General features: G+C 34.3%; 1 protein-coding gene across 2 annotated transcripts in view; it reads right to left on the bottom strand.

Annotated features, from left to right (window-relative positions):
* Positions 1-23,015: 23,015 nt before the first annotated feature.
* The window catches only part of phf14 (PHD finger protein 14), a 97,726-nt gene continuing 92,957 nt past the window's right edge, over positions 23,016-27,784 (bottom strand). For both annotated transcript variants that reach the window (XM_067412268.1, XM_067412267.1), the window contains exon 18: positions 23,016-24,040. In XM_067412268.1, coding sequence (XP_067268369.1) covers positions 23,969-24,040 — 72 coding nt within the window. In that variant the 3' untranslated portion in view covers positions 23,016-23,968. The remainder of the gene's footprint in view (positions 24,041-27,784) is intronic.

Genomic DNA, 27,784 nt, shown 5'->3' on the forward strand with positions numbered 1-27,784 from the left:
ACATGGGGGTGAGTAAATTATCAGGAAAATTTTATTTGAAAGTGAACTAATCCTTTAAGTATCAAGCTGCTTGGTGATAGAGGGCACTATTGTTCTACATATTTGTGACCAGGAAGTCCAAAACTGTTTCCATGATGGATATCACTGCAAAGGATTGATTAAGATTGAATAAGAGCTCCAGACTTTAATTGGTTGGCAGCCTATAGATACTTTGTTAAATGAAGCGAACTGAGCTAGTACATAATGCAAATCCTTTGAGAATACCCATTTAGGAAACTATCAACCTATTTGAGGCAAAAGTGAATGTGCTTTTTAGTAAAATGCTTACTATGACTTTCTGAGGCAACAACTACAACAAGAACTACATGCTGTGATTTTATTTAAAGTGATTATGTTAAATGGGGTTTAAAAGAGTACCAGAATGTTCATGTACTCCAAACAAATTTCCCTTTAACTCAAGGTTTTCTGTTTGCACCTAGTTAAGTTTTATAGACCAGTGAAATGACTGTGATATATATTTTTTCAAAAAGAATGTATTAAATAGATCAGTAAAAGCATTTAAAATGTTACAAAATATTTCAAAAGAATCAATGCTGTTCTTTTGAACTTTCTGTTCATCAAAGAATCCTGAAAAATGTATCAAAGTTTTCACAAAAAAAAAAAAATATTAAGCTGCTCAAGTGTTTTTATAATTGATAATAAGAATTTTATTGAGCACAAAATCATTCAAATGATTTCTGAAGGATCATGTGACTAAAGACTGGAGTAATGATGCTGAAAATTCAGCTTTGCCATCAAAATGCAATTAAAGTAAAAAACTGTTCACCATATTACTGTTTTTACTGTATTTTTTGATCAAATAAATGCAGCCTTGGTGAGCATAAGAGACATTTAAAAAAGCTTACTGATCCTAAAGTTTTGAACGGTAGTGTTTAATGTTCCAATGTGCTTAGTTTCATTATCCACTGCTGCTATACCATTTTCTGTCATGTCAAAGTTCCTGCTAATTTGAACACCTTACTTGCCCCCTCTTGCTATCTGCACCTGGATCAGTTAGGAGCAACTCAGTAGAGCCGTCACACTCCTGCTAATTTTTTGATGAATCGGAGCAATTGTGGACTTTTACGGCCACTGGAATGAGCTCTGTGCACGGGCAGGACAGGAGGGGGCGACCAAGCACTCATAAACAAGCTTCTCTCTGACAGATCAGCCAATTCACTCAAACGCAGCGGCACCATTAACGGCTCTTGTAAAACCACTGGTGACCTTTAAATACATCTCCATGCCAAAGACACGGCCTCCATCTTCAGATGATCATTATAGATGGAACAGGAGTCTGCTGGTTTTACTTAGGTTCTGCTGTTTTGGACAGGTGAATGTCGCTGCGTGATACGATAAAGGAAAAAAATATTACTCTGGACATCGTGGATGGGGCATTTAGTTTATACATAATTTCTTTGGAATTTGATGAGGTATGGCAGCATAGATCACTGTATTTTTTTAGTTTTTCACTCATACCATTCAGTGTTGGGGAAAGTTACTTTTAAAAATAATGCATTACAATATTGTGTTCCTCTCTAAAAAGTAACTAATTGGGTTACTTTTTATGGAAAATAATGTGTTATGTCACTGTTAGTTTTACTGTTACTATTTTTGGCAAATGTAAAGGCCCTTTCAGACCATAAGTGAAATGAATAAGCCTCAGACTGAAGAAAAAGCAAATTCACACCTGTACAGTAGAGGGCGCAGCTCAGGCAAGAGAGTTCAGCACTCTTTAACAATAAAAACAAAAAATGAAACACAAATGAGTTCACAATTTGAATGTCAGTCAATAAATAAAAAAGTAACTCAGGTATTGTGTTGTAAATATAAAAGTAATGCGTTACTTTACTAGTTACTTGGATAAAGTAATCTGATTATGTAACTCGCATTACTTGTTACGCGTTACCCCAACATTGATACCATTCTTATCGGCAACTCCACTGATATTAAGTTCCTCGACTCAGTGACTAACATGGCTGCAACTACAGACTTTCTCAAGGTATTTATTAAAATAGTCACTATATGACAAGTGTAAATGGATGTTGTAGGGGAGTCAGTCTCCTAGGAAATGAGCAGAAGACTGCAGCGCTCTCACTTCGTCCATAAACGCCAGTATGCTTTGTGCCATTACTGCATAGCAGGAGGTTTGAATCACCCTCAGCATTTCTGCTCTCTGTTACTCTTTACCAGAGCCCATAAAGTCAAACACAAAGAGACACAGAAGCAGCACTTCTGTCTCCTCATATCACCAAACTGGCAAATCACAGTGACAGAGTTGGAGAGAAAGCAGGATAAGCCAATTACAGGTGGCTGGGCTGGCAAACCCACCCTAGAGAGCGCTGCGGAGATAAAAAAAAAAAGAAGTGGCTTTTCTTTTCTTTCTGTCATTACCTTATCTGTCGTTTTCATTCGCTCACAAAAATCCCAGATAACAAAATTAGCTAAATGATTTGGATGAAGGCGGCTTCAATGGCGACGACCCCGTGCCAATGTTCTTTCGGGTTATCCATCAAATCCAGAGGCTTTTTGGGTGATGTGGGCCCTTTTCCCTTTAGGAGCCAATCAGAAGGTCTATTTTTAGCCAGCACTAACACAGCGGCCTTCTAAGTGGCAGATGGTATTTCGGGGGGAGTGGGGTGCAATTTACAGTAAACAGATTCTTTATCCTTGGCAGGTCATGGGGAGCACTAGAACACCACGGCCATTTAATAATGGAGCATTCCTGCAAATATAGGCCTGAGGAGTCTTGGGAAACGTTTCAACATCTCACCGCTCATATTATCTGCAATTGTAAGTGTAATGCATTTTCATGTAGGTGGAACATGTTCACCAATGAGCCTGTTAGCAACAAATGCTGCCATAAGCATCATCCGCTCCACCCCCCCTTTAAATTTTAAAGCTGCGTGGTTTTTAAATGCAACAAAATTAAGTCCTGCCCTACATTTTTTTCTTGTTCGAGAAGGCGTTTCACTTGGATATATGTCACAATAGGGAAGAAAAGACTATAGCAACTTCCATTTCATGCTGACTTTAAAGGGGGTGGTTGATTATGATTTAAATTTTTGAACTTTAGTTAGTGTGTAATGTTGCAACAACATCTGCAAAGTTACAACGCTCAAAGTTCAATGCAAAGGGAGATATTTTGTTTTAAAGAATTCTCTGTTTAAGGACTACAACAAATGGCTGGTAGGGACTACAACGAGCTTCTTCCTGTTGCATTCTAAAAGTTGTAACTTCTACCTGAGTCTCTCCATCAGTGTCCGATTCCGGTTTGAACAATATAAGGCTGAACACCGTTACAGCAGCTCATTTGCATTTAAAGGGACACAAAAAACAGCATGTTTTTGCTCACACCCAAATAGGGGCAACTTTGACAAGCTATAATAAATTATCTGTGGGGTACTTTGAGCTGAAACTTCATAGACACATTCTGGAGACACCAGAGACTTATATTACATCTTGTAAAAGGGGCATTATAGATCCCGTTTAATGTTTTTGAAAGAAGTCACCGTATGCTCACCAAGGCTGGATTTATTTGATCAAAAAAAAGAAAAAAAATTTAAAAAAAAAAGGAAAAAAAGAGAGATGTGATGGCAAAAAGCTATTTTCAGCAGCCATAACTCAAGTTTTCAGTGTCACATGACCCTACAGATATAGAAATCTTTTTTAGTACTGTCAGAAGTATCTGAAAAGAAAGGTTTTCAATTAAATTAAAATGTTTTTGTTCAGTACTTTTCAAACTAAATATTTATTCCAAAGGAATTATATAGTTAACTTTGACAGCCCTAAATAAAAAAAAAAAAATAAAAAAAAAATCAAAGTTTACTTAAACATCCTAAAACCATTTTCTGTCCCTGAACCCCAATCGAAAACCCTGTAACTAAAAAGTGTGCAGCCCCCCACATCTTTAAGGCATGACTGCCACACATGCACAAAATGTGCATGACACCTGAATGCTACTATCCAGTTCTTAGATGCTCGAAATCATGAATGTAGGCTACTGACAGTTATATCTTTACTACATGCTTCTCCAAGTAGTGATGCTCTCCTCACAGCTTAATAGATGACGAGGAGGGAGAGCATGAGAGGCAAGAAGCCTAATGTTACATCGTATGCGGCACAGATGCAGAATGCATTAGATCTGGCATTTGCAACACATTGTGAACTCAGCAGGATAGCATCTCTGCATAAAATGAGTGCCTCTCAGTTTAAAGATAAGCAGCGGCATACAGCCTCAGTTTGTTACTCAATGATTTGCTTGTTTCAATTGAATAACACTGTATTTTTGCATAAAATAAATTAGCAGTTCAAATCAAGTTTTAAAACCAGACTAAAAAAAAGTGACTAAAACTATAATTAAATCTAAAACTACTGATACACATTCATAAGAATAACTATCTTTAAAATATTACAAAGAAATTTTCTTCTACATGCTTATACACTATATATATATATATATATATATATATATATATATATATATATATATATATATATATATATATATATATATATATATATATATATATATATATATATATATATATATTAAAGGGAACCCTCACCTATGGTCATGAACTCTGGGTAGTAAAAAAGAATAAGATTTCGGGTAGAAGAGACTGGGAAGAGAGAACACTCGGCTGGCCTTGGAACACCTTAGGATCCCCCAGGATGAGCTGGTGGAAGAGGCCAGAGAAAAGGACATATGGGTGCCCTTACTTAGCCTGTTGCCACCACAACCCAGTCCTGGATAAGGGGTGGATAATGGATGGATGGCATTTGTTCTCTTGAAGGAAGTTGTCACCTTGAGCTGTTTACTTGTGTCATTGCACTAAAGGAAGCAAAGGTGTGGTATTATGTAGTGCTGTGACACAGTGGGAGAAGTTGGTGTCCTTGCTTTTGGGAGAAAAAATGGACTCAAGTATTGGGAGTTGTTTTATGAACCACTTGGAAACAATGTTTCCTGCCTGAGACGGTAATGGGCAGCTGAACAGCCAATGACTGGCAGTCATTATTGACTAGTCAGTCACACAGTTAAAAACTCACTTTTCAGTCAGTCCTCTACAGGATCTGACACTTTCCACAAAAAGGGGACAAAATAGGACCTAAAACTCTTATAATTTTCTTGCTTTTGTCAAATGTTCAGTGAAACGAGGAACTTCAGAAATGTTGATCTTAGGGGATCAAACGAAATTATTATAATTACAAGTCGACAAGTTCAAGACCTCCAAGGTAGGGCAAAGGGCAGACATGTGGTGTCTTTAAAACTAGCTACTTTTCACGTGTTAATAATAGTTTATCTAGCATATCTAATAGCTCACAACGACATTTGCCTCTGTTGCTTTAAAAATTAATGGGATACTAAAGTGTACTGTATGGAGGAGCTGTAAAAAGCCCTCCTATCTGGATTCTGATGTGACCTTAGAGCATTATGCACAATCTGATTATAATATATATCCTGTAGGACATTCATGATGTAATTCATTCATTTAAAGGTGTAGTTGACCCAAAAATGAAAATTCTGTCATTAAAGGGTTAGTTCACCCAAAAATGAAAATTCTGTCATTACTCACCCTCATGCCGTTCCACACCCGTAAGACCTTCGTTCATCTTCAGAACACAAATTAAGATATTTTAGTTGAAATCCGATAGCTCCGTGAGGCCTCCATTGGGAGCAATGGACACTTCCTCTCTCAAGATCCATAAAGGTACAAAAAAAATCAGTTCATGTGAGTACAGTGGTTCAATATTAATATTATAAAGCAACGAGAATATTTTTAGAGTGCCAAAAAAAACTAAATAATGACTTATTTAATGATGGCTGATTTCAAAACACTGCTTCATGAAGCTTTGGAGCACAGTGAATCTGTGTATCGAATCTGCTGTCCGGAGCGCCAAAGTCACGTGCTTTCAGCAGTTGGCAGTTTGACGCGATCTGAATCATGATTCGACACACTGATTCATTTATGCTCCGATGCTTCACGAAGCAGTGTTTTGAAATCGGCCATCACTAAATAAGTCGTTATTTTTTGGCACTCCAAAAATATTCTCAACGCTTTATAATATTAATATTGAACCACTGTACTCACATGAACTGATTTAAAGGGATAGTTCACCCAAAAATGAAAATTTGATGTTTATCTGCTTACCCCCAGGGCATCCAAGATGTAGGTGACTTTTTTTCTTCAGTCGAACGCAAATTATGATTTTTAACTGCAACCGCTGCCGTCTGTCAGTCAAATAATAGCAGTAGATGGGAACTTCAACTATAACAGTAAATAAAACTTGCTTAGACAAATCAAAATTAAAACCTGCGGCTCGTGACGACACATTGATGTCCTAAGACACGAAACGATCGGTTTGTGCGAGAAACCGAACATTATTTATATAATATTTACCTCTAATACACCACTATGTCCAACTTCGTTCAGCTTCCTGTTAGTGAGGTCAAAAAACGCGTTGTGATGACGGAAGTGATGTCTCGCCCATATACTTCAATGAGCGCAATACATCACTTCCGTTGTCAGAGCGCGATCAGACCTCACTAGCCGGAAGCTGAACGAAGTTGGACATAGTGGTGTATTAGAGGTAAAAAATTATATAAATACTGTTCGGTTTCTCGCACAAACCGATCGTTTCGTGTCTTAGGACATTAATGTGTCGTCACGAGCCGCAGGTTTTAATTTTGATTTGTCTAAGCAAGTTTTATTTACTGTTATAGTTGAAGTTCCCAATCACTGCTATTATTTGACTGACAGACGGCAGCGGTTGCAGTTAAAAATCATAATTTGCGTTCGACTGAAGAAAAAAAGTCACCTACATCTTGGATGCACTGGGGGTAAGCAGATAAACATCAAATTTTCATTTTTGGGTGAACTATCCCTTTAAATATGTTTTTAGTACCTTTATGGATCTTGAGAGAGGAAGTGTCCTTTGCTCCCTATGGAGGCCTCACTGAGCCATCGAATTTCAACTAAAATATCTTAATTTGTGTTCCGAAGATTAACGAAGGTCTTACGGGTGTGGAACGGCATGATGGTGAGTAATAAATGACATTATTTTCATTTTTGGGTGAACTAACCCTTTAATGACTCACCCTCCTGTCATTGCAAACCCGTAAAACCTTCATTCATCTTCGGAACACAAATTAAGATATTTTTGATTAAATCCGAGAGCTTTCTGACCCCCTATAGACAGTGATGCAACTACCACTTTCAAGGTCCAGAAAGGTAGTAAAGACATCATTGAAACAGTCCATGTGACTACAGTGGTTCAACCTTAATGTTATTAAGCGACAAGAACACTTTTTGCATGTAAAAAAAGCCCATAATAACGACTTCCGTGTCAGGGAAGGGATAGAAAGCTCTCGTATTTTTATCAAAAATATCTAAATTTGTGTTCCGAAGATGAATGAAGGTCTTATGGGTTTGAAACGACATGACGGTGAGTAATTAATGACAACAATTTCATTTTTGGGTGAACTAACCCTTAAAGAATGAAAAGTAAATTCAGTTTTACTTATCAAGGAGTAAGGACTTCATGCATGTTATCGTGTAAAAGGTGTGTACTGTCATAAGAGATAATGCATTTGAGATCAGCAATCTGTAAAGACAGCGCTGAGGACTGGGAGGGGCAAAGGGAGTTATAGGAAGCCATGCTGGGTCCATCTAAATTACACAGTCCATAAAACTGTAATAGGGAGACGATCAGTAGCTTATATCAGTTAGACTTCGCAGGGTATTTACCTTTTTATATGGGCGTAAATTTTACAGGGACCAAGGACAGCAGAAACCTTGCCGCCTTGACTGCGGACCTTGCAAGCGACTCAGAAATAGAGCCAGGGTCATGACTGGATATACAGCGATAGAGGTACAATGTTATTTAATAATTCTGTCTGAATGATGTCAACTTTACAGATGTACATATATGTTGAAATTACTGTCTGAACGGTTAACGTTATCCCACGACTTAAAAGAAGGCTATGCTTGAGAATAATGTGTTCTCATTGACAATGGACTGTCTGCTGGTCATTATCACAAAATAAACTGAACGTATCATCCTGTAGTGGTTTATATTACGACAATGACTGACAAACTGTACACTATCACATTTAATATACGGCTACTACTGTAAACAAATAAATGGACATCAGATATTGATTTGAGCTAACATTATTTTAATATATAAAAAGAGACTTTGGTAATACATAAGGAATGAAACTAGAACACTGGCTGAAAGGGACAACGGTCAAATATACCATCATTAATCAGAATCAAATATTCCAGAGCAAGGTCACTTCATGGAGGATCTTCATTCATTTATTGCCTCATCTGTGAGGACAATATGTCATTGATAGTATTCTTACATGGTCTTATCATGCTAGCAATATTTTACAGATCGCAGTGGTCAATAAATCAAGGTATTAGAAATCACATTTGCATCAGCAATGATGAGAGATTTGTGTTGATGTCAGAGATGACATCATCTATTACCTTATTAATGACCACACAAATTATTGCCATCGCAAAGACCTCAAAAAGGCATTTGTAAATGACCCCAGGAGTGACCTCATTGATTAATTCACAAATTTGAGTTAAAAGCATCAGTATATTCTACATTAATTAATGTGGTTGATGCAAATATGCACATATACACTTTACGTGTCTAGAACGAAATGAAATGTAATCCCAAAAAGCAACATCAATATAAACATGCAATGATAGATTTATTTTCTTGTATAGAGATTATAATGTGTTCAGCATTCTATCTACACTATACCATTCAAAAGTTATTTTAAATTGTAATATCTCAAAATTATTGTTTGTACTTTGATCAAATAAATGCAGCCTTGATTATCATAAGAGACTTCTTTCAAAAACAAAAAACTTAAAAAAAAAAATCGCTTTTGAATGGTATATATGGATCAAATCCTTATGTTATTTTTAAAAAATGACAAGGTTTTGAGTATAATGACCAATGGATGGTGCATAAAGTGTCCTAGATGAAAGGATCTGAAACATTTTCATTCACTCAGATTTCCACAGGATTTCCTTCAGGTCAGCAGCCAACACCCACAGGAAACTAATTTACACTGTAAACAGGTAAACATCGGCAAAGATGAAAGAAGGAAAAGTTTACTTTCTTTGGCCTATGTAGCTATTAATGAGTGTGCTGGTGACAGGGCTACTCAAGAGATGTATACTGCGAAAAGGGATGAAAAATGTATTTTTTAAATCATGTAGGAGCATTATTCATTTGAGAAGAAAATATGTAGTCAAATATGTTTCATACAAAAATGACACTATTTTAAGTTGATGTACACTGTAATTACATAAATAAGTACTTAGTAATATAATTACCTACGTTGTACTTACTATAGGGTTTGATTTAGTTGCTTGTAATTATGTATAATTTACTTTTATTACTATAGTAAGTGCATGTAATGTAACTTGTATCACCTTAAAGGGTTAGTTCACCCAAAAATGAAAATTACCCCATAATTTACTCACCCTCAATCCATCCTAGGTGTATATGACTTCTGTTGGGTAATCAGAGTTAAATATCCTAGCTTGTTCAAGCTTTACAATGGGAGTGAGGATGAGTTTTTGAAGTCCAAAAAAAGAGCATCCATCGATCATAAAATGTCAGTGATGATAAAACGTACTCTACTCGGCTCTAGGGGGTTAATAAAGGCCTTCTGAAGCAAATCTATGCATTTGTGTAAGACAAATAACCTTATTTAAAACTTTATAAAGTAAAATAATGAGCTTCCGGCATGACATCCATACACATTTGGCGTCCAAAAAGCGTTAACTTCCGTGACGTAGTACACAATGACATGACATACTTAGATGCATTATTATAACGCAGGACATAGCGTAGCGTAGAATGTCATGGCATTGTGTACTACGTCGTGGAAGTTAATGTGAATATGAAAGTTACTGAAGTTTAAGTTTGTAACACAGTTCGTATATAGAGTGCCCCAGGGATGACGCGTTTTTGTAGGCAAAACCCGGAAACCAGTTAGCATTTTAGGACTTCCGGTTCCAATGCTGTAAAGTCTATGGGCCCTATAATACACCTGGCGCAATGCGACACAAGGCGCAGCGCAAGTGTGTTTGCTAGTTTGCGTTTTCCCGTTCAGCGCCACGTCCTTAAATTAGTAAATGCATTTGCGCCAGTTAGTGCGCCCATGGCCGTGCTGGTCTAAAAAAGAGGTGTGTTCAGCCGCATTGCCGGCGCATTGCTATTTTAAGGAGCTGAAAATAGACTGCGCCATAGACCAACTCAAACCTGGTCTAAAGTCTAAAGTCAATGGCGCAATATTTTTTTGTTAGAGCACGTTGGTAGAAACTGCGCCTCTGGGCGCGTCGACTTTGCTTATTACACACAGGGATGCGCATCACACAAACATGCCAAATATTAAAAACAAAAGGATTACAGTCTAAAAGAATATTATTGTGTAGGCTACATAAATATAAAAATTTAACTTCGTTCACCTTCTAACTAAACGTTTAACTTCGCGCACAAGCAGATCGGTTTCTTCGTTTGAAAAGCGTTCAGCTTTTCCGCCAACAAATTCCACCATGTAAATAGCAATCCGCCATGGCGCGAGCGCATCTTGCTCTTAAAGGGAATGGGAGATGACACTCTGATTGGTTTATTGAACGTTACACCCATTACTCATTAAGAGAATAGGGACAACCCATTTCAAAAATGCGCCCCGGCGCGCGGACCGTTTTTCCGTCGTTAAAATAGCAAAAGTGGATTTGGACACGCCTTGAGTGCACCTGCGCCGTGCGCTTTACACTTTGCGTTTTGATCGTTAAAATAGGGCCCTATGGGTTTTTTGAATGGGTTTTTGCTAAATCGCCTGAAATAAGGTCTGTGGTTAACAAAGCCTCTAAATACTTTCACGTTTTGATCTATGACATAAAACACACCAGTTATAACCCACTTGTGATTTTTTTTAACTTTTACTGTGTCTTAAAATCGGCGGTTGCTAACAAATTGCTAAAAGGGACTACTTCCTTTGGCGGGGCCTTTAGACGTTATCATGACAAACAGGGCATTTGGACAGCATTTCTCATGAAAAAGTGGATAAGTATTCATAACAGCACATATCATAATCAGCGAGCATGTTTATAAATAAAGTTGTTTTCTAAATAAAGTTTGAGGACGTTTGGTGGTGACGACGTTGATCCGCGACCATGGTGTGCTGTAGTCCGTTTATAGCCTACTGTTAGCCTTTCATATCTGACAACTTTATTTAGGCTTCAAAATCTATAAATGTTGTGTTAACTTGTAAAGATTATCTTGATAGACAAAACATGTAAGTGTCATAACCCTTTGTTAAACACAGAGCTTAATTTCTGCGATTTTCCAAAAGTCTATGGGAAAAATGAATAGGCTTTCAGTCGAGGGAACATGGCTCTTGCCCGCCCTGCTCGTCACATACCCCCATCGCCCCTCGCAGGCCGGGGGGTACTCCCTAGACTGCGCTTACTCCCCCCCTCGGGGCCTGTCTCGGAGGCCGCAGCACCTGGGGGTAAGGGCAGACGAGACGAGAGAAAGGTGATGGAAGCAAGGAGGGCGACAGGACGGGAGAGGGGAGAGAGGAAAAAGAAAGAGGAAAAAAAAATCTGGGTCCGGTTCCCAGACACACTAGGCGTTTCTCAATGTCAAGGATACTTCCTTGGCAGGACTGGTCCTTCCAAGTCACTTCCATCAGAGTCTAGGAGAGGCTCCTCTTTAGCATTCAGAGAACACGTAAATGGAACAGACTAGCAAGTGCACGTCATTGCGTCATTACCCCCCGGTAAACAGCTGCTTGTTTTCTACACGGAGACGTATGAACGCCTCCGTTTGTTCCTTGGTCCCTGTTAAAAAATACGAGAAAGCTATGAATAACGCTGTGAATCGTATAATGGTATAATATTAACGTTAAATTACTTTAGACAACTTATCTAGTTATTTATAAAGGATGCCGGTGATGGCAAACAAGCTAACAACCGGTTCAGTTAGCCATCAATAACGTAATTTATATATGTATATTTATAATATCAATACGGTAGTTATTTGTACTGGCATTTAAACGTTAAACTTTATTTATCTGACATATTTACTACTGTTATAACAAATGTTTGGTAACGTAAATATACTTACATTTGAAGGCATATTGCCCGCTAACGTCCAACATTTTTTTAAAACATTTTTGAACAAGATCGCAAAGCTGCGTGCATAGGATTGTGGGTGATTTGAGAGCGCGAAGAGTGCGAAGGATACACATATGCATCCTTTCCTATGTATGGGATATTTTTCGAACAAAGGACTCAGTCCTTGTTTGAAATTCCGAGGATCCTCGACATTGGAACAGTCCTTTGACGGATGTCGATGACGTAGCATCCTCGAAATTCTGGCTTCCGAGGATCATTCCTTGACATTGAGAAACGCCTACTGCCGCTCGGTCCTCAGCCTGCCGAGAGGCTTTTCCTCGCGGTGCCACATGCGATGGCACTGGACGCTTAGTGGACGGCCCGATCCTCGACTGCCTCCTGGTGGCCGGCGATGGCTCCTCCGGCTGAGGGCAGCCGGCAGCAAGTCCCCCGTTCCCTGCTCCTCCCCTTCATGGCGGACGGCAGCAGACTTCAGCCCACGGCGGCGACTATTCCGCTCCCTCCTGGAGCACGGCATCCGGGTCTCCATCCCACCTTTCACAAAGCTCCAGTACCACCGCCTCGGGCAGCCTCTCGCGGTCTTCACACTCCCGCGCTGCCCGAACTCCGCAGCACCGCGATCCCCCTCAGCAGCGAGGGCTCTCCGACAGCATGTCCCTCCTTCCTCCCAGGTTTCGGCACCAATGTAACAAAGTTTTATATAAAAATTTTATATGAAATGCATATTTCCCAAAACATATTTTACTCTAATTGTGATCATATCAAAGCCATACATCTAAACAAGTTGTGTTCCAAATTTGAGATTGATATCTCAAAAAATGAGCTTTCAGTAAGAATTTGTTTGGGCGCAATGCCAAATGTTTCCACTAGATGAAATTCACTTCCCATTTGTTTTCAATGCAGTCATTTTTAGGACCATTTAACCTTTCCTAATCATGTCCATGATTTTTTCATAGCAAGTATCAAAACCAATTTTTGTACTATTCCAATTAAGTAAAAAAAAAACATAACATATAATTTTCAGTCAAAAATGAGCACCAGAGGATTAATGCAAGGATGAACTGAACCTCACTAAACCTTAAAGAACAGAAAAATCACATTACATTTTACACTGTCATCTTCGATACAGTATTTTCTCCAGTCAGTTTGCAATGAGAGTTATTAACATGTCTAACTCCAGTGTGTCAGGAACCCTTTTAAGACCCCCCTCTCCTAATGACTACGTGTGGAACGAGGTGTTGAGAGGTAGAGATTAGCACCCTGTGAACGTTCCCTCCGAATAGAGTACTCTCTGAGTACATTAAGGACTGGAAAATGACTATGTCACAGCACTACACAGTCTGGAAAAGGTCATCCACACAGTGCTCAGATACCAAGGTGATGTTATTTAAAGCATTATTCGGAGCAATTAAAACCTAGGGACAAGGAGCGCGAGCAACTGTGGTTATTCAGAGCTCTGATCAAAATGCCACGCTGCCTCATAAGTGAATCTTAGTTCCCTCAGCAAACAGCAGAAATATTAAGCAGACAGACTGAGAATGATGTGGCACAGGAGTGAAGTGGAGGCTGTCAGAGCAAAGATCAGCGTGATTAGGAGATGACGGCTCACTTAAATATGGAAACTTTGTGTTTTCCGTGTATAAAATTCGATAGGATGATTTTTAGAAACTTAATGAGATGATTTTAAAATCAATACGGTACTAATTTACAAGTAGAGGTCAGATAAACAATGCTTTTTCAGAGATAAACACAGTTCAATTTGTTTTTCATTTGAATTTATTTACAAAAATGTCATGTTAAATGTTAAAATGTTATATGTTAAGAAGTATCAAGTCTTATTCACACATAGTGGGTTTAACATAAATTTGGTTTTGTAAATAATTTTCCCCATTGTTTTCATTAAAAACAACTAAATTCAATACTTGTGTAATTAAAAAACATGTAATTAAAAACAAAATATATTTTTATTGTATATTTAATATTAAAAACAAAAGGGAAAAATTATATTTCATTGTGTGTATACACACACACACACACACACACAAAATCAAGCAAAACATTATGACCACTGACAAGTGAAGTGAATAACACTGATTATCTCTTCATCACGGCACCTGTTAGTGGATAGGATATATTAGGCAGCAAGTGAACATTTTGTCCTCAAAGTTGATGTGTTAGAAGCAGGAAAAATGGGCAAGCGTAAGGATTTGAGTGAGTTTGATAAGGGCCATATTGTGATGGCTATACGACTGGGTCAGAGCATTTCTAAAACTGCAGCTCTTGTGGGGTGTTCCCGGTCTGCAGTGGTCAGTATCTATCAAAAGTGGTCCGATCCAACAGACGAGCTACTGTAGATCAAATTGCTCGAGAAGTTAATGCTGGTTCTGATAGAAAGGTGTCAGAATACACAGTGATTCACAGTTTGTTGCTTATGGGGCTACATAGCTGCAGACCAGTCAGGGTGCCCATGCTGACCCCTGTCCTCCGCCGAAAGCACCAACAGTGGACACGCGAGCATCAGAACTGGACCATGGAGCAATGGAAGAAGGTGCCTGGTCTGATGAATCACGTTTTCTTTTACATCACGTGGATGGACGGGTGCGTGTGCGTCACTTACCTGGGGAACACATGGCAGCAGGATGCACTATGGGAAGAAGGCAAGTCGGCGAAGAAAGTGTGATGCTTTGGGCGATGTTCTGCTGGGAAACCTTGGGTCCTGCCATCCATGTGGATGTTACTTTGACACGTACCACCTACCTAAGCATTGTTGCAGACCATGTACACCCTTTCATGGAAACGGTATTCCCTGGTGGCTGTGGCCTCTTTCAGCAGGATAATGCGCTCTGCCACAAAGCAAAAATGGTTCAGGAATGCTTTGAGGAGCACAACAACGAGTTTAAGGGGTTGACTTGGCCTCCACATTCCCCAGATCTCAATCCAATCGAGCATCTGTGGGATATGTTGAACAAACAAGTCCGATCCATGGAGGCTCCACCTCACAACTTACAGGACTTAAAGGATCTGCTGCTAACATCTTGGTGCAGATACTACAGCACACCTTCAGGAGTCTAGTGGAGTCCATGCCTTGACAGGTCAGGGCTGTTTTGGCAGCAAAAGGGGGACCGACACAATATTAGGAAGGTGGTCATAATGTTATGCCTGATCATATACACGTAAACATAAATAAATAAACAAAATATAAAATTATATAATATAGATAATATATAACTACATATAAATATTAAATGTATTAATAATAATTAATAACTAAAATTTAATTTATTATAAATATTTCACCAGTGACATCACATACTTATGGGAAGTCCCGCACTCACTGAGCAGCTGTCATTGAAATGATTGGAAATGCTTGACTTTCTCCAGGTATTAGCTGATCCACCACCACCTCTTTGCTTCAGACTATAATCATCACCATGATGACCACAATGTCTTCAGCTGGAATTCATATTACCATTGCACGTAGAGTAGCGGTCATCACATACTCTTAGCCATGATAGTTTTTGAGTTCTCATGGATAAAACGTATGCTTGCTGAGCAAAGCTCTCATTCACTGAACATGAACATCACAGACCTCTTTATTATGCAGAGGTTGTAATCAGATTGTGGAACGGGGCATAGGGGTCTTGAACGAGAAGACCACTCTGACATAAGCACACCCGCTGCCATTATTACAACCCTAATGACACACTCCTCATGCTGCATGCTGAGAGCTCAGCTTCAGGGGGTCCATCGCAAACGGCTGAAGGAACCAGCGACGTGTCAGCAATGTGCATCAATTGCCCCATGAACATGAAATCATGCAACATGAAATCCTTCCTCCTCAAAAAAAACAAAAAAAAAGATAAAGAAAAAAGAAAGAAACAGAACCCTTCAGATAATGTCTTTCATGGTTCAGTGGTCTTACAGGGGTTCCTCCTGCATGGGCCTGAAATGGGCAAATTAATAGTTGCTTTGGAACAAATTAGAATTACACCCCTCGATGCATTAATGTCAGAATGCAAGCCAGATTCCCTGACAGGGTGAGGGGAGGAGAAGCTTCGTGAGGCAATGAGATGCTAAGATAAAATGGCATTTGTGGTCTTCTTTCGCCCCTGTGGTGTGAGGGAATGGTTAAATGACATGTGCACTGTGAGTAAGACACGACAGAGCTGGATAAAGACAATTTTCTGTTGGTTTGCCCACCGGCAAGCATCACCGATCCCTTGAGAAACAGCTTTGAACTCATAAATCATTGGAGTTATAAAAGTAATGCTTTCGTTATCAAATCATTACGCTCTGTGATATTTCATAAGATCTGTCACTTTCCACAATTATGGCACACTTTGATGCCATATTACCTATTTTAAAGCATTTCAGGCAAAAATTCCTTCTTTTTTTTTTTTTTTTGATTTTTTAATTTATTAGTAGGTTTAACCCCTTGAGATGTACCATCTCATTTTTTTTTTTTTTTTTTTTTTTTTTTTTTTTTGTGAGAACCAATAGTACAGAAGATGATTAGGGCCAAGCAATAATAATGAAAAAAATAAAACCATCTCGAGATTAAAGTTGTTACATTTTGAGAAAAAAGATGAAATAAAATGTTGAGAATAAACTCATTAAATTGTGAGAATAAAGTCATTAAATTACAAGAAAAAAGTCATTAGATTGAGAACAAATTCATTAAATTACGAGAAAAAAGTCGTTAAATTATGAGAAATTTTTTCTCATAATTTAATGACTTTATTCTCAAGATTTTATCTTGACTTTTCTCTTGAAATTAAATTACGAGAAAAAAGTCGTTAAATTATGAAACAAATTCGTAATTTAACGACTTTTTTCTCGTAATTTAATGAGTTCATTCTCAACATTTTATCTCGACTTTTTTCTCGAAATTTAACAACATTTTTCTCATAATTTAAAAAGTTTATTCTCAACATTTTATCTTGACTTTTTTCTTGAAATTTTAACGAGTTTTTTCTCGTAATTTAATGAGTTTATTCTCAACATTTTATATCAACTTTTCTCTTGAAATGAAATTATGAGGAAAAAGTCATTAAATTATGAGAACAAATTCGTAATTTAACGACTTTTTTTCTCATAATTTAATGAGTTTATTCTCAACATTTTATCTCGACTTTTTTCTCGTAATTTAATGAGTTTATTCTCAACATTTATATCAACTTTTTTTTTTAATTAAATTACGAGAAAAATGTTGTTAAATTATGAGAACAAATTCGTAATTTAACAACTTTTTTCTCATAATTTAATGAGTTTATTCTCAACATTTTATCTCGACTTTTTTCTTGAAATTTAACGACATTTTCTCATAATTTAACAAATTTGTTCTTGGAATTTAACGACTTTATTAACATTTTATCTTGACTTTTTTCTCATAATTTAATGAGTTTATTCTCAACATTTTATCTCGACTTTTCTCTCGAAATTAAATTACGAGAAAAAAAGTCGTTAAATTATGAGAACAAATTCGTAATTTAATGACTTTTTCTCATAATTTAATGAGTTTATTCTCAACATTTTATCTCGACTTTTTTCTTGTAATTTAACAAGTTTATTCTCAACATTTTATCTCGACTTTTTTCTTGAAATTAAATTATGAGAAAAAAGTTGTTAAATTATGAGAACAAATTCGTAATTTAACAACTTTTTTCTCATAATTTAATGAGTTTATTCTCAACATTTTATCTCGACTTTTCTCTCAAAATTTTACATTTTTCTCATAATTTAACAAATTTGTTCTCGTAATTTAACAACTTTTTTCTCGTAATTTAATGAGTTTATTCTCAACATTTTATCTCGACTTTTTTCTTGTAATTTAACAAGTTTATTCTCAACATTTTATCTCGACTTTTTTCTTGAAATTAAATTACGAGAAAAAATTCGTTAAATTATGAGAACAAATTCGTAATTTAACGACTTTTTTCTCATAATTTAATGAGTTCATTCTCAACATTTTATCTCGACTTTTTTCTTGAAATTTAACAACATTTTCTCATAATTTAACAAATTTGTTCTTGTAATTTAATTACTTTATTCTCAACAATTTATATCAACTTTTCTCTTGAAATGAAATTATGAGGAAAAAGTCATTAAATTATGAGAACAAATTCGTAATTTAACGACTTTATTTCTCATAATTTAATGAGTTTATTCTCAACATTTTATCTCGACTTTTTTTTTTAATTAAATTACGAGAAAAATGTTGTTAAATTATGAGAACAAATTCGTAATTTAACAACTTTTTTCTCATAATTTAATGAGTTTATTCTCAACATTTTATCTCAACTTTTTTCTTGAAATTTAACGACATTTTCTCATAATTTAACAAATTTGTTCTTGGAATTTAACGACTTTATTAACATTTTATCTTGACTTTTTTCTCATAATTTAACAAGTTTATTCTCAACATTTTATCTCGACTTTTTTCTCGTAATTTAACAAGTTTATTCTCAACATTTTATCTCGACTTTTTTCTTGAAATTAAATTATGAGAAAAAAGTTGTTAAATTATGAGAACAAATTCGTAATTTAACAACTTTTTTCTCATAATTTAATGAGTTTATTCTCAACATTTTATCTCGACTTTTCTCTCAAAATTTTACATTTTTCTCATAATTTAACAAATTTGTTCTCGTAATTTAACAACTTTTTTCTCGTAATTTAATGAGTTTATTCTCAACATTTTATCTCGACTTTTTTCTTGTAATTTAACAAGTTTATTCTCAACATTTTATCTCGACTTTTTTCTTGAAATTAAATTACGAGAAAAAATTCGTTAAATTATGAGAACAAATTCGTAATTTAACGACTTTTTTCTCATAATTTAATGAGTTCATTCTCAGCATTTTATCCCGACTTTTCTCTCGAAATTTAACGACATTTTTCTCATAATTTAACGAATTTATTCTTGTAATTTAATTACTTTATTCTCAACAATTTATATCAACTTTTCTCTTGAAATGAAATTATGAGGAAAAAGTCATTAAATTATGAGAACAAATTCGTAATTTAACGACTTTTTTCTCATAATTTAATGAGTTTATTCTCAACATTTTATCTCGACTTTTTTCTTGAAATTTAACGACATTTTCTCATAATTTAACAAATTTGTTCTTGGAATTTAACGACTTTATTAACATTTTATCTTGACTTTTTTCTCATAATTTAATGAGTTTATTCTCAACATTTTATCTCGACTTTTTTTTTAAATTAAATTACGAGAAAAATGTTAAATTATGAGAACAAATTCGTAATTTAACAACTTTTTTCTCATAATTTAATGAGTTTATTCTCAACATTTTATTTCGACTTTTTTCTTGAAATTTAACGACATTTTCTCATAATTTAACAAATTTGTTCTTGGAATTTAACGACTTTATTAACATTTTATCTTGACTTTTTTTCTCATAATTTAATGAGTTTATTCTCAACATTTTATCTCGACTTTTTTCTTGTAATTTAACAAGTTTATTCTCAACATTTTATCTCGACTTTTTTCTTGAAATTAAATTACGAGAAAAAATTCGTTAAATTATGAGAACAAATTCGTAATTTAACGACTTTTTTCTCATAATTTAATGAGTTCATTCTCAGCATTTTATCCCGACTTTTCTCTCGAAATTTAACGACATTTTTCTCATAATTTAACGAATTTGTTCTTGTAATTTAATTACTTTATTCTCAACAATTTATATCAACTTTTCTCTTGAAATGAAATTATGAGGAAAAAGTCATTAAATTATGAGAACAAATTCGTAATTTAACGACTTTATTTCTCATAATTTAATGAGTTTATTCTCAACATTTTATCTCGACTTTTTTTTTAAATTAAATTACGAGAAAAATGTTGTTAAATTATGAGAACAAATTCGTAATTTAACAACTTTTTTCTCATAATTTAATGAGTTTATTCTCAACATTTTATCTCGACTTTTTTCTTGAAATTTAACGACATTTTCTCATAATTTAACAAATTTGTTCTTGGAATTTAACGACTTTATTAACATTTTATCTTGACTTTTTTCTCATAATTTAACAAGTTTATTCTCAACATTTTATCTCGACTTTTTTCTCATAATTTAACAAGTTTATTCTCAACATTTTATCTCGACTTTTTTCTTGAAATTAAATTATGAGAAAAAAGTTGTTAAATTATGAGAACAAATTCGTAATTTAACGACTTTTTTTCTCATAATTTAATGAGTTTATTCTCAACATTTTATCTCGACTTTTTTCTCGTAATTTAATGAGTTTATTCTCAACATTTTATATCAACTTTTTTTTTAAATTAAATTACGAGAAAAATGTTGTTAAATTATGAGAACAAATTCGTAATTTAACAACTTTTTTCTCATAATTTAATGAGTTTATTCTCAACATTTTATCTCGACTTTTTTCTTGAAATTTAACGACATTTTCTCATAATTTAACAAATTTGTTCTTGGAATTTAACGACTTTATTAACATTTTATCTTGACTTTTTTCTCATAATTTAATGAGTTTATTCTCAACATTTTATCTCTACTTTTCTCTCGAAATTAAATTACGAGAAAAAAATTCGTTAAATTATGAGAACAAATTCGTAATTTAATGACTTTTTTCTCATAATTTAATGAGTTTATTCTCAACATTTTATCTCGACTTTTTTCTCATAATTTAACAAGTTTATTCTCAACATTTTATCTCGACTTTTTTCTTGAAATTAAATTATGAGAAAAAAGTTGTTAAATTATGAGAACAAATTCGTAATTTAACAACTTTTTTCTCATAATTTAATGAGTTTATTCTCAACATTTTATCTCGACTTTTCTCTCAAAATTTTACATTTTTCTCATAATTTAACAAATTTGTTCTCGTAATTTAACAACTTTTTTCTCGTAATTTAATGAGTTTATTCTCAACATTTTATCTCGACTTTTTTCTTGTAATTTAACAAGTTTATTCTCAACATTTTATCTCTACTTTTTTCTTGAAATTAAATTACGAGAAAAAATTCGTTAAATTATGAGAACAAATTCGTAATTTAACGACTTTTTTCTCATAATTTAATGAGTTCATTCTCAGCATTTTATCCCGACTTTTCTCTCGAAATTTAACGACATTTGTCTCATAATTTAACGAATTTGTTCTTGTAATTTAATTACTTTATTCTCAACAATTTATATCAACTTTTCTCTTGAAATGAAATTATGAGGAAAAAGTCATTAAATTATGAGAACAAATTCGTAATTTAACGACTTTATTTCTCATAATTTAATGAGTTTATTCTCAACATTTTATCTCGACTTTTTTTTTTAAATTAAATTACGAGAAAAATGTTGTTAAATTATGAGAACAAATTCGTAATTTAACGACTTTTTTCTCATAATTTAATGAGTTTATTCTCAACATTTTATCTCGACTTTTTTCTTGAAATTTAACGACATTTTCTCATAATTTAACAAATTTGTTCTTGGAATTTAACGACTTTATTAACATTTTATCTTGACTTTTTTCTCATAATTTAATGAGTTTATTCTCAACATTTTATCTCGACTTTTCTCTCGAAATTAAATTACGAGAAAAAAAGTCGTTAAATTATGAGAACAAATTCGTAATTTAATGACTTTTTTCTCATAATTTAATGAGTTTATTCTCAACATTTTATCTCGACTTTTTTCTCATAATTTAACAAGTTTATTCTCAACATTTTATCTCGACTTTTTTCTTGAAATTAAATTATGAGAAAAAAGTTGTTAAATTATGAGAACAAATTCGTAATTTAACAACTTTTTTCTCATAATTTAATGAGTTTATTCTCAACATTTTATCTCGACTTTTCTCTCAAAATTTTACATTTTTCTCATAATTTAACAAATTTGTTCTCGTAATTTAACAACTTTTTTCTCGTAATTTAATGAGTTTATTCTCAACATTTTATCTCGACTTTTTTCTTGTAATTTAACAAGTTTATTCTCAACATTTTATCTCGACTTTTTTCTTGAAATTAAATTACGAGAAAAAAATCGTTAAATTATGAGAACAAATTCGTAATTTAACGACTTTTTTCTCATAATTTAATGAGTTCATTCTCAGCATTTTATCCCGACTTTTTTCTCGAAATTTAACGACATTTTTCTCATAATTTAACGAATTTGTTCTTGTAATTTAATTACTTTATTCTCAACATTTTATCTCAACTTTTTTCTTGAAATTTAATGATTTTTTCTCGTAATTTAACGAGTTTATTCTCAACATTTTATTTGGTCTTTTTTCTCTAAATTTAACAACTTTAATCTCGAGATGGTTTTATTTTTTTATTATTGCTTGGCCCTAATCCTCTTCCGTACAATAGATTAGTTGAAGTAATACCTAACATAAAATTAATCTTGCATTTCAAATACCAGATTTAAACACATGAAATGTCTATATCCCCCTTATATATAATATATATAATGTCTATATCCCCCTTATATATAATATATATGGCATTTTTTAATATATCCCTAGCAAAATCAGTGATTAAACCAGTATATAGACATGTCCCAACAAACTTTTACTTTCTAAGGCCGATGGTCAACATTTTCTGAAGAATAATCATCTCCTTTCACTGACCATATATAGAAAATAAATACTTTTTCATGTTCTATTTTGTACCCTTTTTGTGGAAAGTGCACTTCCCTATCTGAAAATGGATTTTTCTTTGAGTGCCATTTATCTTGATAGAATCTAGTTATGGTCCTGTTGCAATAACAGAAATAATAATAATACTAAATCACAAGTAATGTTTATTATGAAGGTCACTTTAAGTACCAAAATACAGACTTATCTGGAGCTCAAGTGTTGAGGCAGATGAACTGTCCCACTTTTTTTTACACTGAAACAATGTTTAAGACTGAGAATTGCCTCAAACATGAGCATGGACAATAACACTGTCAGTGATAAAGGATGTTCTGGAATATACTGTAGGTATAAAAATGAGATTTGTAAAAAATAATAAAATAGACTTTGCTCTTACCATCAGGAAGTAATGAATTATTTATATAACACAAGCCACTTACTGTCAGTTTCAATGCAATGCCAATGCATGTTCATTATTACACTATAATGCATTGGTGTTTAAAAATATATGAAGTAAAATAAAAAACAAAAGCAAATATAAAGGGCCGATAAACAAAGAGGTGTTTACGGGACAGGAAAGAATAGTGTGCAATTGCTGTGTGTATAACAGAAACAATGCTTGAGGGATCTGGACACACAACACCAGTATGACATTCACATCCATGAGTGAAGAGAAATGTTAATTAGTGTAGGAAAAATAACCTTAAAAAAAACAGGTTTTGACTGGACATATAGAATATTCAAGGTAGAAACGGGCTGATATGAAGATCATGATCGTCATTAGATACTGCTGTGCTTCCAGCGCTCCAAAGACTCCCTGGGTTGAGCTCTGAAATTCATTCAAGACGGTGGACTTGAACATACATCGAGTCTGTACAATACCCTATATACTTGGAAAAAAATATATAGAGAGATCACAGCGTTGACAATTCTTTTTAGCTGGCAATTGTGGTATTTTTTTGTTATCAATTTCTTGTTAACAAAGGAGGAAAGTTTCAGTTAGTGAAGCAGTGGCAGTTCACGTCTGTAGATTTAATTTGTGAAAGTTATTTCGCATCCCACTATTCAGCAGGAAATGAGGTGATGGTGCTAACTGTGTAGGCAAGACGATTACTTCACGTGAGGTAACAAGTTTTTCAGTCTGGGATCTCTTGCTCTGCCGTTTCTTCTTTCACAGAGTCTTCCTCGAAATCTTGTGGTTCTTCCTCCTGAAAAATAAAAAGAGTATCTTAATCTCTTTCTCCGCCACTGACGAGATTTTCCATCATTTATGACACACCGCTTCCCTCCCATTTTCCAGCAATGTTGTCACTGTTATACAGTAGGGGGCGCTGAAATTGTACAGCATCTCCGGATCCAAAAACAAGCGAAGATGATGATCTGCGTAAACCAGGATACTGCGAAAGAACTGCCTAATGTTAGCGAGAAAAATATCAAACCCACAAAGAGGACTGTGCAAGCTTTGGCGGTGTTGCTGGACTCAATTTACCCGATCTATGTTTTGATAATCATTCTGAATCCAATCCAGAAAAAAGTCTTCGACAAAAACACGATTTTTTGTCGAAAAGTTTTTTTTTAAATGAAACTTACCCACATGTTGATATTTTCTTTGTTTTGATATATTGTATGTTCATACAAATACATTTTCTGGAGGCCATTAAAGTTTTGTGAAAGTGATTAAAAAAATGCAGCCACTCCTTGGCAACTTATATATATATATATATATATATATATATATATATATATATATATATATATATATATATATATATATATATATATATATATATATATATATATATATATACACTGATAAAAACAACTTGTAGGATTTACTTGATAAAATCATTGTAACAATTTGCACTCAGTTTTTCTAAGTAAATTTTACTGCTGTGATATCAAGTACAATTTACTTGCCAGTATCAAGTAAAATGTACTTAACTCTAAATGTAACATTTGTGAAGACATTAAGTAAATGTTACTTAATTATATTTAACTTAGCATGTTGTATTTATTAAAAGTAATTAAGTAAATTTAAATTTAAAATGTGAAAATATCAAGTAAATTTTATTAATCTTTAACATTTACTGTTATGAAGGAATTAAGTAGATTTTATAATGTCTATCCATTTCACATTTTGAATTACTTAGTTTAATAAATTAATATTACTCACTATTATTATATACACTGCAATAATTCTTGCCTTGGTTTTACTCTAATTTTAGCAAAACTCACACATTCTAAGCAGAATGTTGTAAGAATAAAACTTTTAACAGTATTACTACTTACAATTACTTATTCAGTAATTGTTTTACAAGCCGGTCTAACCTGTCGTCAAAATAACGTCAGGCTCCACTTGTCACCATGACGGTAACCCCCAAAACTCCCAACATGACAAAAACTTTTCTAAATCCCACCTTAATAGAACATTAAACAATAATAACAAATCTTTTACTTATTTATCTTGCTTAAAACACATGAAGATAAACAAATTAAACATTTTCTCTTCAAATTAAATCCGATGCAAAGCATTCTGGGAACTATAAATCCCCCAGTAGAACATACACAATAAAATTAAGTAAATGTTCATTTAAATATGGGCCTATTAAAAAAAGCAGCAAACATCCTCGTTTTAAGTGAGTGCTTCCATTTCAGTAGCAAAACCAAACAAAAAACACGACTTTCCAAACAATTAAATAAATAAAGACGATTACAGCAATGCGACGAGCATCGCGATGGGTCAAAAAGCAAGGTAAACAATATGCGGTGCAGCGCGATGAGACAGTACGGATGCCCTGTAACTAATGCACGCGGTTGCGAAGCTTCCAACAGCGGTCAGGATTTGTAAAGTTTCCATTGATGCTTCGCAGACCAATGTCTACGGACCGTCTCTGCCACTGCAAGCCGGATCTTGTAAAAAAAAAAAAAAAAAAAAAGCGCACCGACACACTTTGCTTTTTTCAGATTAAAATTTACTTAGTTTTTTTGGTGAATGTGCTGTGACTATAAAATAGTTAAATAGTATTTGTTAATATAAGATACAATTTACTTTTTCTTCTCAGTTATGTTATTACATGAATAAATTGTGTAAATTTTACTCAAGATATTATAGTACCAACTTAATCTTGATTTTACAATGTATAAATTACATGAATTAATGTAATAGATTTTACCATACCACAAAGTCATCATTTTCAGTGTATATATATATATATATATATATATATATATATATATATATATATAAAAACACTGGTGGGGAAAAAATTAAGTAAAAATAACATTTGTGATTGAGCTTGAAAAATCAGTTCAGTACAGTTCAACTTTATTGTTAGAATGTTTATTGTCTTTTAGTTATAATTATGCAAACAGCAGGGGTCCCTACTTTATATTAGATGGCTTTATCTACTATGTACTAACATTTAAATTAATAATTTAATACAATGCACTTATTGTGTACATACATGTTAACTTTAAAAATACCTGCATGTAATTACATCTGCTGACCCTTCCGTTACACCTTAACTCACCCTCAAACCTACCCAAACCTGTCCCTAACCTTCCCCGTATTCCACCTCAATAGCAGCAAAAGTGTTTTGCAATACAACATGAACACAATAAGCACACTGTACTTATTTTTTGATGTAACTACATAGTAGTTAAAGACACCTAATATAAAGTGTGACCAAAAAAATAGGATGAATTTAAAGACAGCTAGGCCATGTCCATTTGCTTTTCTAATTTGAATGTATACTGCTAGAAACCCACTATAGCAAAATCCTAGTTTAACTGTATTTAAATGTTTACATGCTATGCTTAACTCTGAAAAAAATGGTAATTTTAGCACCTCTACCGCAGTGAACAAAGAGCAAACGTCATGCCAGAGTCACTTACACAACCTGCAAATTTAGAGGAGACGACAAACAGGAAATGACGGCCATCTCAGCTTTTAAGTGAGTCTGACAGATGCAATTATCCCCTCCTGCAAAGGTTAATAAACACATCTACGCACAGCCATGTGTGATGGCAGAGCCCTGACCACACACTATACTCAAGGCAGCTGAGAAGCACATGATGACTCACGGCTTTACTTACAGAAAGCATCAAGAGCACACATCTCATTAAAAGCATCTATTCTTCCTTAAAGCTATTGATACATTTATAGAAGCAAATCCAATAATTACAGAGTAATGACCTAGTAATAACCTTATAATGAAGTATGACCACAATATATGGGAAACTACAGTTTTCAGACACCTCATTAAAAGCATCTATAGAAGAACATCAAATGAATAAAGTAACAATATAATAATGACCTAGTAATTACATAGTAATAACCTTATAATGAAGTACGGCCACAATAAATGAGAAACTACTATAGGTTATAGTTATCAGACATCATCTATAGAAGAACATCTAATAAATATAGTAACGAGCTAGTAATTACAGAGTAATAACCGTGTAATAAAGTATGTTACAATATAATGAAAACTAATGTAGGCCAGTTTAATTTTTCGACATACAAACATCAGAATTGTGATACATGTCCAATATGCAGCTTCAAGAGCCATCTCAGCAGTTAATCTGGGCAGACAGCTTTGCTTTATTCAGCAATGTCTCTCCCATATGGGTCTTGTCTCTGTCTGTGCATGACTTTTGATATGCAGCCAGGCCTTTATGAAAAATGAGTTACTTTTTCCTGAACTCTGGGTACTTTGCCGTTGCCGGGCCGTGCGGAGATATAAATCTCACGGTGGGACGACACCGCATGAACCTTGCTGCCGGATCAGCCTGTGCCATCCACCAAATCTCTCTGACATACCTGCCAATTTTCCAATTACTTCTGGTGCCATACGTTATCATCAGGCCAGTCAGCACTTAAAAGGGATACAAGAGGGGAGGGTGGTCCGGTCCATGCTAACAATCTCATGGAGTGCCTCGATTGAGCTTTT

The sequence above is a fragment of the Chanodichthys erythropterus genome, chromosome 15 (assembly GCF_024489055.1).
Source record: "Chanodichthys erythropterus isolate Z2021 chromosome 15, ASM2448905v1, whole genome shotgun sequence".
Lineage (NCBI taxonomy): Eukaryota > Metazoa > Chordata > Actinopteri > Cypriniformes > Xenocyprididae > Chanodichthys > Chanodichthys erythropterus.